General features: G+C 34.0%; 1 protein-coding gene and 2 pseudogenes across 1 annotated transcript; 2 read left to right on the forward strand and 1 right to left on the reverse strand.

Moving 5' to 3' along the window:
* Positions 1-2698: 2698 nt before the first annotated feature.
* LOC120186219 (DEAD-box ATP-dependent RNA helicase 8-like) lies at positions 2699-8157 on the reverse strand. The gene is made up of 10 exons (XM_039190211.1): positions 7724-8157; positions 7203-7263; positions 6162-6396; positions 5347-5585; positions 4349-4600; positions 4087-4267; positions 3537-3625; positions 3370-3443; positions 3150-3271; positions 2699-3047 (listed from the first exon to the last, which is right to left on the reverse strand). Exons 1-9 carry the CDS (start codon positions 7996-7998, stop codon positions 3193-3195), a joined length of 1485 nt encoding a protein of 494 aa, XP_039046142.1. The 5' UTR covers positions 7999-8157; the 3' UTR covers positions 2699-3047; positions 3150-3192.
* Positions 8158-9722: 1565 nt separating this feature from the next.
* On the forward strand, positions 9723-13329 carry LOC120186337 (annotated as a pseudogene).
* A 992-nt stretch (positions 13330-14321) lies between these two features.
* LOC120186338 lies at positions 14322-15589 on the forward strand (annotated as a pseudogene).
* The last annotated feature ends 498 nt before the right edge of the window (positions 15590-16087 follow it).

Here is a 16087-nt window from a genome sequence, read left to right on the forward strand (position 1 = left end):
AGTGAAGTAAAATCAAATAAAAGAAGAAGAAGAAGAAGAAGAAGAGGGTGAAAGAGATTGTTTTAAAACAATGAGAGTTTGATGTTATCAAGGCAAGTTAATAAATAGAAGAGACGACGATCAGCGAGTTTCAAGCTGACACGAACACTGAAATTCAATTAATATGGGGTGTAAACACAAAACAGTGTATGGATGTATTTATGTTTGACGAATACAGCATTCAAGGAACGTTTGAAAAATCCATCATTGAGAGAAGATTTAAAAAAGATAAGGGATTGGGCTGGTTCCTTCTTTTGTGGTTTCTGAGTTGCAGACAAGTGGAAAGAAATAAAAGAAGAGAGAGAGAGCACATTAATAATAACGGGAGTAATGGCAAATGAAACCGACGTGCATGAGATGTACGCAGCTCAGTGTAATAACTCATCCAGAAAATTAAATAACAAGAGGGAAGTCATTTCAATAGAGACAAGTACGGTAACAATAAATATGGTCAATGCATACAATATAGTTTTGAGGGTAAGGTCAAATCAGGTTATGTGATGAGGAGCAGATGGTGGTGGTGTGTAATAAATACTTCTCATCATCTGCAGATGAAGTGTGTTCACTTGACCTAGGCATGCCTTCATCTATAACTTCATACACAGAAAAATACAGCTCTTCCTTGGATAATGTTTTTACATTAAAATTTTCTACCTACGTTTGTTCTTTGTCTGTTTTAACTTTGTTTTTATTTATTTATCGTGGAATTAATCGAGCTTTAAGTTCTTTGATTATTCTAATGCTTTGATTAACTAAATTAATTTCGACTGATAGAATCAATTATTTCATGAAATAAAGAACTTTGTGACTATCTTTTTTTTTTTTACTGAAATTAACATTCTTTTACCGTCAAAATAAAAACGTTAGTAAAGTGATAAAGAGGAGACACGTGTCTTAAAATGATAGGTGGAATACAATTAAAGGCATAAAAAATGCAGAAGAAATATGTTCTTAATGCCACATCTTCCTTAAATAATGTATAAGATTTAAAAGATATTCTTCATTGTTTTACGTTTCCCCCTTCCATTTTATAATTTTTCATTTTTGTTCATTGTTTTTAATACTAGACCCTTTCTATAGGGATCGTATATTAAATTATCTTTAATATTGGATTAATATTTTGACAAAATTTTCAAATAATGATAAATTTAATTTACTTTAAATAGTAATTTTATTAAAATAATTTATCAATTTAATATTTTTTTGAATAGTTTAAGGTGATTATAAGATGGTGTATGTTCATAATATTTCTTAACTATTAAGAACACATACATACTCTCAATGGCAGATCTAAAAATATTTTTCAGGGTGGACATAATAGCATAAATTTTTTAAATGGGATGAGTACAAATAAAATTTCAATGAGGCATCGTCCGTAAAATAAGTAATTAATCGAAGAAAACTCATATTTTATGGTGGGAATGAAAAATTTCGGGGTGAACACCATTAGTAAAATAAGTAACTAATCGAAGAAAATTCGGATTTCAGTGCCCACCCTCACCAAGCTATGGCTCCGCCACTGCACACTCTGCAGACATAATTATTCGAATCCAATATATCAAGAGAGAATAACACTCCCTTTAATCACCGTTTCTTTCATTTAAATATCAATTTTCTAAAATGATTTCTTAGTTTAGATCAATAGTTAAGTATCTGTACTCTTACATAAAATGTATTGAGTTTGATTCCTCTCCCATGCCCGCATCACTATTATATTCCTTGAGTAAAATAATAATTCACCTTAAAAACTATTACTATTTTTGTCTCACTTAAAATATCCAATATTGATTTTTTATCGATTTTTTTTTAATTTGAACTTTTTATTATTTAAATTTACTGTAGATAAAATAGAAAAAATATATTTTAAAAACCTTTAAGTAGTTTTAAAATATATATTTTATAAAAAATTTAAAATATTTGTGATCAAAATTTAAAAAAGTTGACTTTTTGAAAAGTTAATAAAGGTCAATTTTAATGGAACATATAGAGTATTATCTCAGAATCAAACTCAAATCTAAAAAAAAAACTAAATACACTCACCCGTAATCAATCATTAAAATAGTTTATATATATATATATATTATTGATAATTATTTAATACATTAACAATAAAAAAATTTAGTATCAAAAACGAGAATAAAAACGATACTCTTACGAAATTTAAAAAACTAATGTATAAAATAAGAATACATTTTCACCCAGTGCGAGCGAAATAAATGGAGACATTTATATAAGAAAAAGAAAACGTATGCAATAGATGTTTATTCTGGAAAACTATTTATTTGCATTTAAGTTGTGGGGGGGCAACTCGTACGAATGCCTCGAAAGTGGGAATCGTTTGAGGATCCGATCCCTTGCCCTGCATCGCTATCTAAGAAATGACAGAACCTGACCATTACCATACAAACCCATGGATGGGATTTCTCCTGCACTACTGGATGCATGCATTCAATAATATACTTAAATAGGTACTCAAATATTATAGTTTTTAACCCCAGCAAATAAAAAAATAAAAAAATAAAAGATATATGAACTACTTATATAGATCACAGATTTAGATGTCAAAAGTAGAAAAACGTTCAAACCAAACTGGAAATGCAAATATGATGTATCAAACAACAGCCAACACTATTATTAAATGTAAGATGCTTTTTACTCATTGAAATTGCAAAGATCTAGAAGAGAAAATGCACCAACAGAAAATAAAAACAGCATAAACTTCTAGCACAAGCTACGCTTCCATCATGAACAGACAGTACCAAACCATAATTTAACTAGATCAAAAGCAGTACTCGTCTAAATTCTCTCCCCAGTCTGCTATATATCCTGTGAACATTTCAGGACTATGAAATCTGACACATCAATAAAAAATGAAGCATTCAAGGATTACATGCATAAAAGAACCAGCTAAAACGTCTTCCACCAACACCACCTATTGTGTTTCAGAATATATAAGCCCACCCCGTGTGCAAGGACGGGCACCTTGATTAAGCAGATCTTCATTAATCCTGACAAACATGAAGCAATTGCACATCATCGATGATAAATGACAATATACAGAGAAATCAATTGCACCCAATCATCAACTGGACTAGAGGGTTGTTGCTCACCATTGTTACCGCTGTAGGCCAAGCAAGAAACATCCACCATAATTCACCGACAGTATATAGCCTGATCGATATGTGGAGGAATTTGCTTAATTTCAGTCCCAAGTTCTTGTTCAATCCTATACCTGTTGGAGAAGAACATGCAAACATCTCAACAAATCAGAAGAGCCTAAATGCTTATAGCACTATAGTTTCAAAAACAGTTAGAGATGTAGCAATATACAGGTTAAAACGATCTTCGTAAGTGATCAAATTCACAGCTAATCCAAGATGACCAAACCTTCCTGATCGACCAACCTGCTCATTAAGAAGATAGTCATGAGGATTGGCAAAAGGAATATATAATTGTTAAGAAGTGTTGTAAGGGAGAAAAATAGATAGGTAACATACCCTATGGAGGTATGTTTCAGAATTCTTGGGGAAGTCAAAGTTAATAACAACATTCACGGCTTGGATATCTATACCCCTTGTAAAAAGATCTGAAGCAAGTAAAATATATTAAATAATGACTACTACAAAATACTTATGAATAAAGTAAAACTGTTTTCTGCACTTCTATAGACAAACTAATCCTAATGAAATGAAAATTTGATGCATGTTGGTTGAAAAATAGCTCAAATTGTACCATATATTTATTAAATTAAAATATATCATCATTCTTCAATCCATAGATTTAACTTTCGAGCAAGAGGGAGGCAAATTCAATCATTAGTGAAAAGTGTGTAGTGGTAGTGGATTAAATAATAGGTTATGATGACTTCAGCTACATTGTCGGGCGAAACATAAGAAATATAAATAGAAGATGAAAACAAACCTGTTGCCAAGCCTGACAAAGTATATCAGTATCAAAACCAATTACTTACTAAATAATCCAATTGCAAATTAAGATTAGCTCATATACCCAAAAGGGAAAAAAAACACACATAATAGCATGGCATACCAGTACAAACAAGGTTCCTGCATGCACCATTACGGAAATCGTGAAATACTCTATTACGATGTTCTTGAAGCATCTTTGCATGGATATAAAAGCAAGAGTAGCCAAGTTCTGTAATTTTCTTGGCCAATAGTTCCACCCGATTTACTGAGTTGCAGAAAATGATCGATTGGTTTATTTGCAGCTGCAAATAAATTTATATCAAATCTCATCCAAACAAGGGAAAAGGGGAGAAAGCTAGATAGAAGTTAATATAAGGTTAAACCTTAGAGAAAAGAGTATTTAGGCAGTGGACTTTCTGTCTTTCTTCCACAAAAGCATAATATTGTGTGATACCCTTCAAGGTAAGCTCATCCATTAGATTAATAATATATGGTTTCTGTAGGTATCTGTCTTTAAAGTCCTTAACAGTAACAGGAAATGTGGCAGAAAACATCAAAATTTGACGAGTTGCAGGAAGAAAACGTATCAGCTGCTCTATGGAAGGTTGAAACTCAGGAGACAAAAGTTTATCTGCCTGAAAGAAACAAAAACACATGAGATTATGCAGATCATAATCTTAAATAAAGCATGCTAAAAGACAAGGAAAATAATCAATTACATTCTCCATTCCACAACAAGCGACTTCCTTTCTTCTTTTTTAAGAATTGTTATACCAATGACTTACAGAATTCTACTTCCAAAACTAGAATTTACGTAAATATAAGAAATTTATAAATATATATAAAAAAAGGAAAGAAAATACAAGGAACTGAAGATAACCACGTCAGTCATTACAGGACAATAGAGATGGCGACTCTGGGACCAATAAAGTGAGTGTTCACACTGAAAGGTTGAAGACAGTTCCACAACCAGCTTCAGTGACTGCATATTCAGTTGACTATTCCAAATAAAATTCTAAGCTATGGGTAATGGGGTACAGGTATACAGCCAACTTAAAATAACTGCAATTACATTTAACAATTTTAAGCAAAAATCCAATAAATTATGCAACCAAAACTGTTTCTAGGACCTTTGAAAAGATACAAATAAACTTTTCAATTGATTGCTAATTTTTCCAAATTGTAAAGCAGAGGCAAGCATAGCCTATCACCATCTCACCCAACCAAAAATGATACCAACCATAAATCACAGCTAACAGGATACAAAAAGAATAAATAATCTTTCTTCCATGTCTAGCCAAATACAAAACTTCAAATGCTAAAATGTATATTTAATCAAGCTGAAAAAATCAAATACAGATAGAAACCATCAAATACTTACTTCATCCATGATAAGCATTGAGCAATCTTTCAAAATGCAAATACCCTTCTTAGCAAGGTCTAGAATTCTGCCAGGGGTTCCGACCAACAAATGGACTGGTTGATACAATCGCATGATATCATCCTTGAGACTGGTACCTCCAGTTGTGACCATGACTTGAATTTGTAAATGCTTCCCAAGCTCCTTGCACACTTGTGATGTCTGCAGAGCCAGTTCTCGAGTTGGAACAAGTATAACAACTGTGCAAAAATACATATTTTGGGTAAACACAAGAACTGAAAGGGTGATTAATGCAAAATAAGAAAATAACTTCTCTGTGTCAAAAGTAACAGCATAAAACAGAGAAGACATATATGGAAATGACTCATATCAAAGTCAGCTAAAAAGGGTTTCGCCAACTACACCCCCCACCCCAAAGAAAAAAGAAAACAAAAGAAAAGCCTAAAAGGATTCAAACGAATAACTTAGTTTGGGCAGGTATCATCAAAATAAGCAAATGCTTATCCCTGTACTAACACAAATGTCGCACTTATTAGCAACAAGGAATACAAAATGGACTGGCTTCAAGACAGACATAGAGTTCGAACGCCAACTTAAATATGTCCATCCATCCCATAATTCAAATTTCAGTTGACATTCTTTAGCAAATATTCCTCTCTCTCCCTCTGATTTACATGCAGATCAAGCAACTAGAAGAAGAATAAAAAGCTGAAAGGGCAAAGTTATCCTATTTGCAGTACCCGTTACTATTTAACTGAACCAATAATAAACACACACAATAATATACAAAGAAAATCTAAAAATTGAGATTTAACCTTGAATAACATTATTATCTTGGTCAATTTTTTCCAAGGCAGGAATGCAGAATGCTGCTGTCTTCCCAGTTCCATTTTTGGCTCTAGCAAGTATATCGCTTCCAGTTAAAGCAATGGGAATACTCTCTTCCTGAATAGGAGACGGTCTTTCAAAACCCTTCTCATATATTCCCATAAGAAGTTCGCGTTTCAGAAAATAGTCCTCAAATTCATTTCCTTTGGTAGCTGTCACATCCTGGAAGGCAACAATTTAATAGGCAATTCAGTGCATAAACATGCAATCATAACATTTGAAATGTGTCCAAATACCAACTGCAACACTATCATGCCTTGTAATGAGAGATATAAATGTCACAAAACTAAGATGATATACTTCCAAGAGAGAAGTAATGCAAGCCAAAACTAGCGCTTTGACATGTAAGTTCAAATTAGAAGACCTCAACATCAAAGAATTAGGTTTAACTGTCCCCAAGAACTTTGGAAACTGTCCACTTATAATTGTATATGAACTCATATGATAGTTGGAAGTAAAGAAGAGTCTTCCATCAGCGATACCAGAATAACATAAAGAGGCAATTTGTCCTCTACCATTCTTTACTGTGAAGATTTTTATAGTTTCATAAAGGTATGGTGACGGTGATGATTATCTACTTGAAATCCATAAACCGAACCTATACAGGAATTGTGTTCTAAACATAACTGATAAAAGCAGATCCTTTAAGAAACTGTCCACTTATAATTGTATATAAATTCATATGATAGTTGGAATAAAAGAAGACTATTCCATCTGCATTACCATAATAACATAAAGAGGCAATTTGTCCTCTATCATTCTAAAGGGCTGTGAAGACTTTTATAGTTTCATAAAGGTATGGTGATGCTGATGATTATCTACGTGAAATCCATAAACCAAAGAACCTATACTGCAATTGTGTTCTAATTCTAAACATAACTGATAAAAGCAGATCTTTAAAGAAAGTTTTAAAAATGATAGTTTTGCTATACTATAAATTAAAAAGGACCTATACGAGAAATATATACCTCAGTTTTGTAGCGAGTATCGGCTGGTGGTATCTTTAGCCTTGCTTTCCAATCGTGCGAACTGAAAAAGGAAAACGCAAATTAGATTTTAGAATCATACACATTACACAATAAAAAAAAAATGTTTGTTAAAGGAAACACGGATATGAAAATTTCACTAAAGATTAAGTTTGAATCTACTGCACATACAAGAAATATAACCCACCGATGGCTGTACACACACGCACAAAAAACGTTGACAACTAAATCAAAACCTAAAAACTATTCCATATACAAGATTAACAACAAAGGCAATACATAAGTTCCGCCAACCCCTCGTCAAGACCTTCCTAACGGGAAGTTTGGAACTAAATTAAAACCTAAAAACTATTGCCTGAAGTTATTAAGAATGCTCAAAAGGTGAAAAGCAGTCGACTATGGAAGAGAGATGATACCAAATAATACAATAGAGAACAAAAGATGGTCATAGATATGAAAAACAACAAAAAGAAAAGAGAGAAGATATGAAATTAAAAAATGACCTTGAGTCCACGGCTTCCGTTTCTATGGTCTTCTCGACCTCGTGGATTACATTGAAGTCATTTCCTCCGGGCAACTGGTTACGCCTGAACCACTGCTGTTGCTGTTGTTGAAAATGCTGCTGATTGTGATGTTGAAATTGCTGCTGATTCTGAACCAAATTCCTCTGCACGTACTGCTGTTGCGATGGCCTCGACTGAAAACTAGGGTTCGCATTAACTCCGCCACCCCGGCCAACACCGATTCCCGGAGGTGGATTCCTCCCTCTACTATTCATATCACAATCCTAACCACCAAAAATAACCAAAATCCAAACAAAAACAATCAAAACTAGGGTTTCTTACAAAGGGGTAAAGCCGTAAATAGTGGCAAAACCGAGGGTCGTCCTTAAACAAAACAAAGAAGGCTAGATTTTCTAGAATGAAGAGAAATGAAGGTTAGATCATAAATTTGAAAGAAAACCGAGGGCTATGTTGTTGGGATAGAAGAAACCAAATGACTTTTTTTAGGGTAAATTAATCCAAATATCATCCAACTTTGTTTGTTGATTATACATTCGATAAATTTTTTAATTTTATCAATTATAACACTGAATTTTAGTTTTTAAATTTAATTATGTCACTCTACATCACGTAAGTAATTTGATGATGACATGATTAACTATTATTGTTGTGCATGTCACACCAAAACGACGTCATTTTGGCAACGACTATCGATGTCCAAAACAGCGTTGTTTTAGGCATTAAACTTTTAGAGTGTATTGATTTTGCTATTGAACTTTCAAACATTTTACTTTTTTTGGTTTTGCACTTTCCGATCGTCATCGATAGCCAATCATCATTTGCCAACGATCACATTTCATGACAAGATCAATACTAAAACGTTCGCATTTCATTCCTCTTTATTATCATAGGATTGGTTTTCTATGAATCCTACTCAAAATTGATAAAATCTATTTAAAAGTTCAACGTATTGATACTTTGATCTCTTCTGATAACCGTTTGATGAGGCTAGTTTTGAGGTATATGTTTCGTCTTCTCGAAATAACGTTTCTCACCGTTCAAATTTTCAAATAAATACTCGAATCCTGTAAATTTAATAAAGCCTCCAAACATCTAAAAAATGTATTTTTTTATGCATTGCCAATAAAGTAAAATAGTTTAAATATTCAGTGGTAAAATCGATACATCATCTAAAGTTTAGTATCTAAAATGACATCATTTTAGGCATCAAACTACTCACTCCAAAACAATATCATTTTGGTGTGATATGTTACGTTAGCAATTGTTATTTACATAATCATTTCATTATTGACTTAACGGCTGAGTGATATAATTGAGCGCAAAACTAAAATTTAATGCTATAATTGATAAAATTAAAATTCAGTGATATGAACGAGTGAACATATAAAGTTTAATAATATATGGTGTGCTTTACCTTTTTTTTTAATTTGGAAAAAACTGAACTCCTATCATTTTACCCTTTTTTTAATTTCGAAAAAACTAAAGTCCTATCGTTTTTGCTTCTATTTTTGATTTATCTAAAATAATTATTTAGACTTTAACTTTTGTTGTATTGATATTGTGATACGCCAATAAAAATATTTAATTTTTAATATGATTTTGAAATTTAGAAAATATATAAATTTATAATTTTTTATAACATTTTAAATATCAATAACATGTTTATAACAATTATAATATTCATACTTGTGTAATCTTGAGTGTAGTCTATCCTAATATTCGATAAGCTCATTTGATTTGATATTATCATAAAAAGTTAAATTGATTGAATTTTTAAACATGAAAGATTACAATTATTGAATTATTTCCAATTATGAAAAAATTAAATGATAGTCTGGATTCCGAAAAAGAAAACTCGACGGTGAGACAGATATCTATGGAAAAGCAGAGCTTCGAAGAGATTAATGACTGCCTGACAAGAAGGTTAGCTAATTTTATCAATTTTTAGAATGAAATATTGAACATAGCTTTCCAGAGTATGAATTATTGTATGTTAAACTGCATAGAATCAATACTCAAAGAAGAAAAGACAGTTTATTTTGGTTGTGGAGCGGGGTTTGGTGGTGATCGGCCAATGGCAGCTCTGAAGTTGCTTAACAGAGTCAAAGAGATTAATTATATTGTTCTTGAACGTTTAGCGGAACGCACTCTTGCCGAGCAATACCAAGCCATGGCTTCCGGTGGCTATGGCTATGATTCTAATAGTATGTTAATGTTGCTTTCAGTTGTTTTGGATTCAAACTTATTTTTGTTTTATTTTTGGGTTTTCTCTAAATTGTTAAAATTTTCAGTTTCAGAATGGATGTCTTTGCTACTACCTTTGGCCGTGGAAAGAGGAACTTGTATAATTATCAACATGGGTGCAAGTATGAGTATTTGAAACCAATGTTTCAGATGTTAAGTTTGTCTGGCAAATTTCACCAAAATGCTTTCTCCTGATGTTTAATTTTGGCTTTGATGTTTTCTTTTCATATTGATCATTGATTCTTTTCTGGATAGTGGATCCGCTTGGTGCTCGAGAAAAGGTTTTAGAAATAGCCAGCAGCCTTGGGATTTGTTTGTCTGTTGCTGTGGCTCACGAGACCTTTGTTATTGAACCAGGTATGCTGATCGAGTTATTTTAGGAAATATAGTTGGCATGCAAGTTGAGTGCAATCCAGAATTTTGATTCATTGTGTTTATCAACATTCTCTGACTCCAAATGAAAAATATTTTAAAAATTTGCCTGAGAAGCTGGTTAGCATGGAAGGTGTAAGAATCTGATGATACTGCTTGCATGTGCCATTCACTGGACTTAATTTCATCTTCTTTATGGTTTTAGATGAAAAGTATTTATGATCAGATTTTCACCTGCATGTGCATTTTTCCATCTTTAGTCATGAAATTTAACGAGGAATGCGAACTCTTGAGCTTCATTTTGTTTAATTTTCTGCAGGGTATTAGCACGTATCTGAGAGCAGCCCCAATAGTTGCATGTCTGGAGAGGTACCAACCAAATGTTATAATCACTTCAAGGGTTGCTGATGCTGCGTTATTCTTAGCACCAATGGTATGAAAATATAACATTTCTTCTCATTACTTGGGTTTAGCTTTTCCTTTTTTGTAGTCTTGGTATAATTCTCTAGGTTTTAATGACTTTGCACATCAAAATAGTTTTCCTTATCAGCCATTATAATTCGAAGCTTTAGTTTATCATAATTATATTTCACAGCTTGTGCTGCTATTTTGTTGGAATATGAAAAGGTGTATGAACTAGGCTGGAATTGGGATGACTTGGAGCTATTAGCGCAGGGATCTGTGGCTGGATACCTTCTAGAGTGTGGTTGTCAACTCACAGGGGGATACTTCATGCATCCAGGTTAGTTACACTTTGTTTGTCTAGATAATAAAAAGGGAAATAGGTTGATTAAATGGATAATTCTGATTGACTCGGCTTCAATGTGCTGCATTTTTTCTAATCTAGCGGACAAGCATTGGAACTTGTCTTTCACAAATCTCCTGGATCTATCGCTGCCCTATGCTGAAATTTTGTTCAGTGGGGAAGTCTGCGTCATAAAGGCAGAAGGTAGTGGCGGGATTTTAAATTTCAGTACTTGTGCAGAACGCCCCTTCATACTATAGGGCATAGTTGATTAAATCGAGAAAGTTACAAAGTTCCTCGAATAACCAACTACTTTAAGAGGTTGGAGATCCAAGTGCTTACATTACACCTGAGGTTGTAAGTTGAATTTCATTTTTAGAAATTTGTACCTGTATAACTGCAGTGAAAGGGAAAACTAAACAAAAATAGGCTTCTTGTAGCTGCAGGTAGTTGATTTTCGGGGTGTTTCATTCCAGCCATTATCTAGCTCTAAAGTTCTCTGTAGTGGTGCAAAGCCTTCTGCCCATCCCATTCCTGACAAACTTCTGCAGTTAATTCCAAAGGTAACCTTCAGTCCTGAAAGAAATATTTATCTTATAACTTGAAGTTTCTTTTTTATCTTAGCTTCGATCGTGCAGCAGATGGCTTATAGGTATTTCAACAAAGCATTATTCTCTCTTCACTCTGAGATTGAGTGATTTCTGTTACTCGTCGTTGCAGTGCCCCACACCACCAAGTTATCACAAACATTTTCTAGTCACAGATCCACTGGGTTCATGTATTTTAAGGGAGTTTCTGTGCTAACTATTTTATCTTGTTTCCAGCACTGTGGATGGAAAGGATGGAGTGAGATATCATATGGAGGATATGAATGTGTTAAACGTGCAAAAGCTGCTGAATTTCTTGCAAGTCTGATGTAATTTTTTTTATGGTTTATTACTTTGTTGATTTCAGATGACATTCTTTGAGATGGATCTTTGTCTTTAAATGCAACTGAAATACTTTTCTCAAATGTTTCCTTAGGGCACTTGATATCTCTTTTCCTTTGTTTAAATATTAGGTTAGATCATGGATGGAAGACATTTCCCGGTGTCATCTCCCATATTCTTTCTTATATAATCGGACTTGATAGCTTGAAAGCTATCAGCATCGATTACTATATATCGACATGGAGGGCTAGTGAAGATATTCGGCTACGCATGGATGGACTGTTCCAGGAGAAGAAACACGCACAGCAACTTGTTAAAGAGTTTACTGCATTATATACAGATGGACCGGCTGGTGGTGGTGGTATCAGGTATATTTCCTTCTAATTTTACATCTATGATATGTACCGTATACATGTATAGAAAACTAAATGCTAATAGTTCATGTATAAAGTTTCCTGGTTCTGGATTATTCCAAATGATGGTGAGTTTCTTTGTTGACTCGATGATCTTCGTGCCTAACCTAGATGATTCTGTTTATCATCTCATGCAGCACTGGTGTTAAGAAGGAGATTGTTTTGGAAAAACAACTGGTATTATCCCATTTCCCATCTTCCATCTAATAATTTCTTAGTCCTTAATGCTAACTTGAAATTGTAATCAAGTTGATAAAAAAAAAAAGAAAAAAAAAACTGTAATCAAGCCAGCATTCCTTTTTTTTTTGGTCTACTCGATTCCATCATTTTCAGATATGCTTATGCAAAGTACTTCAATAATACACGACGATGACTTTCTGTAATCTGTTTTATTTCCACTCAGATTGGTCGCGAACATGTTTTCTGGAAGATAGGGGCAAAACAAACAGAAGTCGGTGAATTAAAACATCATGAACATGTCTTTGCAGATGTTAGAAAGGCCTTCATTTCAACTGAACCAGCACTGCCACCGTTTCCGCAAGAAGATACGCAAAAAACCGGAATATATAGTGTGTAGCCATCATCCCACACTTCCCTCAGGACTTTGGGAAGCTGAAGCTTATCATAACACCCCAGTGGGTGAAAGGAGTAGTCTCGGTCCTTCTGGATGCAGCTCCAAAGGCCATCGATGAGACAGAAAGGAGTGAATGAAGATGATGTTAAGGTGGAAATATATGAAGTTCAAGGAATTCAGTCTCTAAATGTTGTGGTTCGAATCATTCTTGATGGTGGCGTCAATTGCTCTCGGAGGATCGATCGTCATGGAAAGTGTATCTCGGATCTTATATTGTGTCAACATGTCGTGTTACCTCCGTAAATTTCAATGTTAAGAAATCTATTGAATTGTTTATCGAGAATTTGTCTGACATAATCAAAAATGGCATTGCAAGTTTATATGCCGAGGATACAGAAATGGAAATTCAGCTTATTGGGGTTAGATAAATTGTTGACCAGTTGTGGAAAACTTCAACATTTGAATATTACTTCCTGCTTGTATTATATGCCAATGAAGCTTGATATAAACTATTATATTTTTTAAATATAATATACACATTTAATCAAACTCAGAGAAAAAAATTAAATAAATTGATGACTAAAAAGGAAAGAGATAATAGTTTTACGATGCATACGTTTACCAATTACCATTAAAAAACTACCTTGCGTAAAAAGAGAATACCATGTTCAATAAAGTTCCAAAAAAAAAAAAACCCTAAAAAAGGCCAGTTTTGTAAATTGAAATTCAAATCATCACCAAGAGGGAGAATATCCGTCGATCACCTTGGTTCCTTCGTGTATTTTTTCCGCGCCTCTTTCCCGGTTGCCGAACAGAAAAATGAAACACAGAGATTTTGAAAATTACTAAGTTCCAATCTCTTAATAGGAAATACAGAGAAAGAAACGAAAGAGAGAATAAAACAGAGTCGTCAAATAATAAAAACGAAAGGAAATTTGAGTGAAACAAGGCTACGTTGAAATGTTTATCAGTTGTTTCTTTTTTCAAATATTTTCTGCTCTCTAGTAGTTAGTTTCTTCTCTCAAACTTCGCCCCTTCCCTACCTTTCTTCTCGTCTTTGATCGGTCGGTTCTCTATCTTCAATTTCTTTTATCTGTTTTTATACATAACTACGAAATTTATACGAATACGCATACGGATACAAAGACGTATTGTATAAAAGTATGTTTTGGATCACTGTTCTAAGGCTACTAGGGTGTATTCATTGACACTTTGATTGATTTGCCAGGTGTTTCGTAAACGGTCAATGCGAGTGCTTGAAATGCCTTGCCAAGAATAAAGATCGGTGTGGTAGAGAAAGATGGATTTTACTTGTTTTAAGCATTCCACTAGCTTTCATGGCGGTGAAGGTATTAGAAATATGATATTGGATCCATTATGTCATAGGTTTAGCTGTAGAAATTTCAATCGCAATGTTTTCTATCACAAGCATGGATCAAAAACCTGCTCCCTGAGAAAAATGAGGAGAATCATGGAGTATAGTAGTCCTTTAAGTTCAAATTTGGTTTTTGAAGGAAACTTTGATAGTCCTTTGTGCAAAACGTATTTGGCTACCTCATTTTTTTATGATTTACCTGGTGTATTCATAGTAAGAGAAGTTAGATCGCGGAGTCAAGGTAATGATTCTTTAGCCCGTACTGATGGGAATGGTCGGAATGCGGAATTTCCCGAGAGTAATGATGGTTCAAGTAATTCTGTATCCAATGGTCGAGTAGAAGAAGTGAGGAATCTAAGTGGTAAAGTGGAAACACCTAGTGTATACGAGTTGAGGGAATTGGTGCAGAAGGCAATGGAGGAATTGGAAGCGGTACATCTTAACAGTAGGATGTTTGAGGAAAAGGCTCAGAAAATATCAGAAGCCGCAATAGCCTTGAAGGACCAAGTAACTAATGCTTGGAATGATGTTAGTAGCGCGCTTAATGTGATGCAATACATTGTCAATGAAGAGTATATCGCTAAAGAGGCTGTTCAAAAAGCAACAATGGCACTATGTTTAGCTGAGGCAAGGCTACAGGTGGAAGTAGACTTGGTTGAACCTCTGGAAAGGGGAAATGGTTCCCTAGAAAGTTATGGAAAGACTGATGTTCCAAATGTTAAGATAGTGGAGTACTATTGGATGCACAATATGAGATTCGAAAATGCCAGGGGAAGTTGGCAAATTATGAAGCAGAGTTAAGACAAGTGCGGATTAAAAAGGAGGAGTTGCAGAAAGAAGTAGAGAGATTGAATAAGGTTGCCGAGAAGGCACAGATGGATGCCCTGAAAGCTGAGGAAGATGTGGCAAATATCATGCTTCTAGCAGGGCAAGCTGTCGCTTTTGAAGTGGAGGCTATAAAGCGTGTGAATGATGCTGAGATTGCCCTAAAAAGAGCTGAAAAGTTTCTTTCTAATTTGACTGTTGACACGGATGAAGCTGCCCCGGACCAGGTTTTGGGTAAAGAGACTATTGTCAAGGAGCAGAAGATCAGTCAAGGGGGTTCTGGTGATGTTTCCCTTGAAAGAGAACAGGATGCTTTGAAAGTTACTACATTTGTTATTCTGATGCTTTGGCTGCTATTCCGTTACTGACATCCCATTCCTTCATGATGAAGGCTAAACTACCGGAATCGGAGATTGTTTCGACAATCAACGAATTTAGGTCCCGCCACCTTGCGGAGCTAACGGAGGTAGTATTTTCCTCCCACCTTTTTAAATGGTTTGGTTCGTTCGTCACTTCTGCGTGTATTATTATTTAGGACAAACTACTCATTTGGTCATCTACCTATTACTTAGTTTCTGTTTCAATCACTCAACTATTTGGTTTTCAAAATCATGCCTAATGTTACGTTTTTGTTCTATTTTGGTCATCTATCATTAAAAAAATAGTGGTGATATTAACATATCATCATACGATAAAGTTGATTCTGCATTGAAAAATAATTTAAAAAATGCCACTCAGCATCTCTTTTATTTTTTTTAATATTGGGTGACCAAAACATAATCAAAATGTGATATTATGTATGATTTTAAGAAAATAATAGTTGAGTGACTAAATCAGAGATTAAATAACAGGTTAGTGACCATATA

This window comes from Hibiscus syriacus, unplaced genomic scaffold (assembly GCF_006381635.1).
Source record: "Hibiscus syriacus cultivar Baekdansim isolate YM2019G1 unplaced genomic scaffold, ASM638163v2 tig00113337_pilon, whole genome shotgun sequence".
In the NCBI taxonomy this organism is placed as follows: Eukaryota; Viridiplantae; Streptophyta; class Magnoliopsida; order Malvales; family Malvaceae; genus Hibiscus; species Hibiscus syriacus.

Bases quoted from the DNA above. Each gene is read 5' to 3' on its own strand.
- LOC120186219 (XM_039190211.1), bottom strand. From the start codon at position 7,998: ATGAATAGTAGAGGGAGGAATCCACCTCCGGGAATCGGTGTTGGCCGG. The intron at 7,264-7,723 runs GTCATTTTTTAA...TTCCTTTTTCAG, and splicing joins ACGGAAGCCGTGGACTCAAG to TTCGCACGATTGGAAAGCAA. The intron at 4,268-4,348 runs GTTTAACCTTAT...ATTTATTTGCAG, and splicing joins TAAATACTCTTTTCTCTAAG to CTGCAAATAAACCAATCGAT.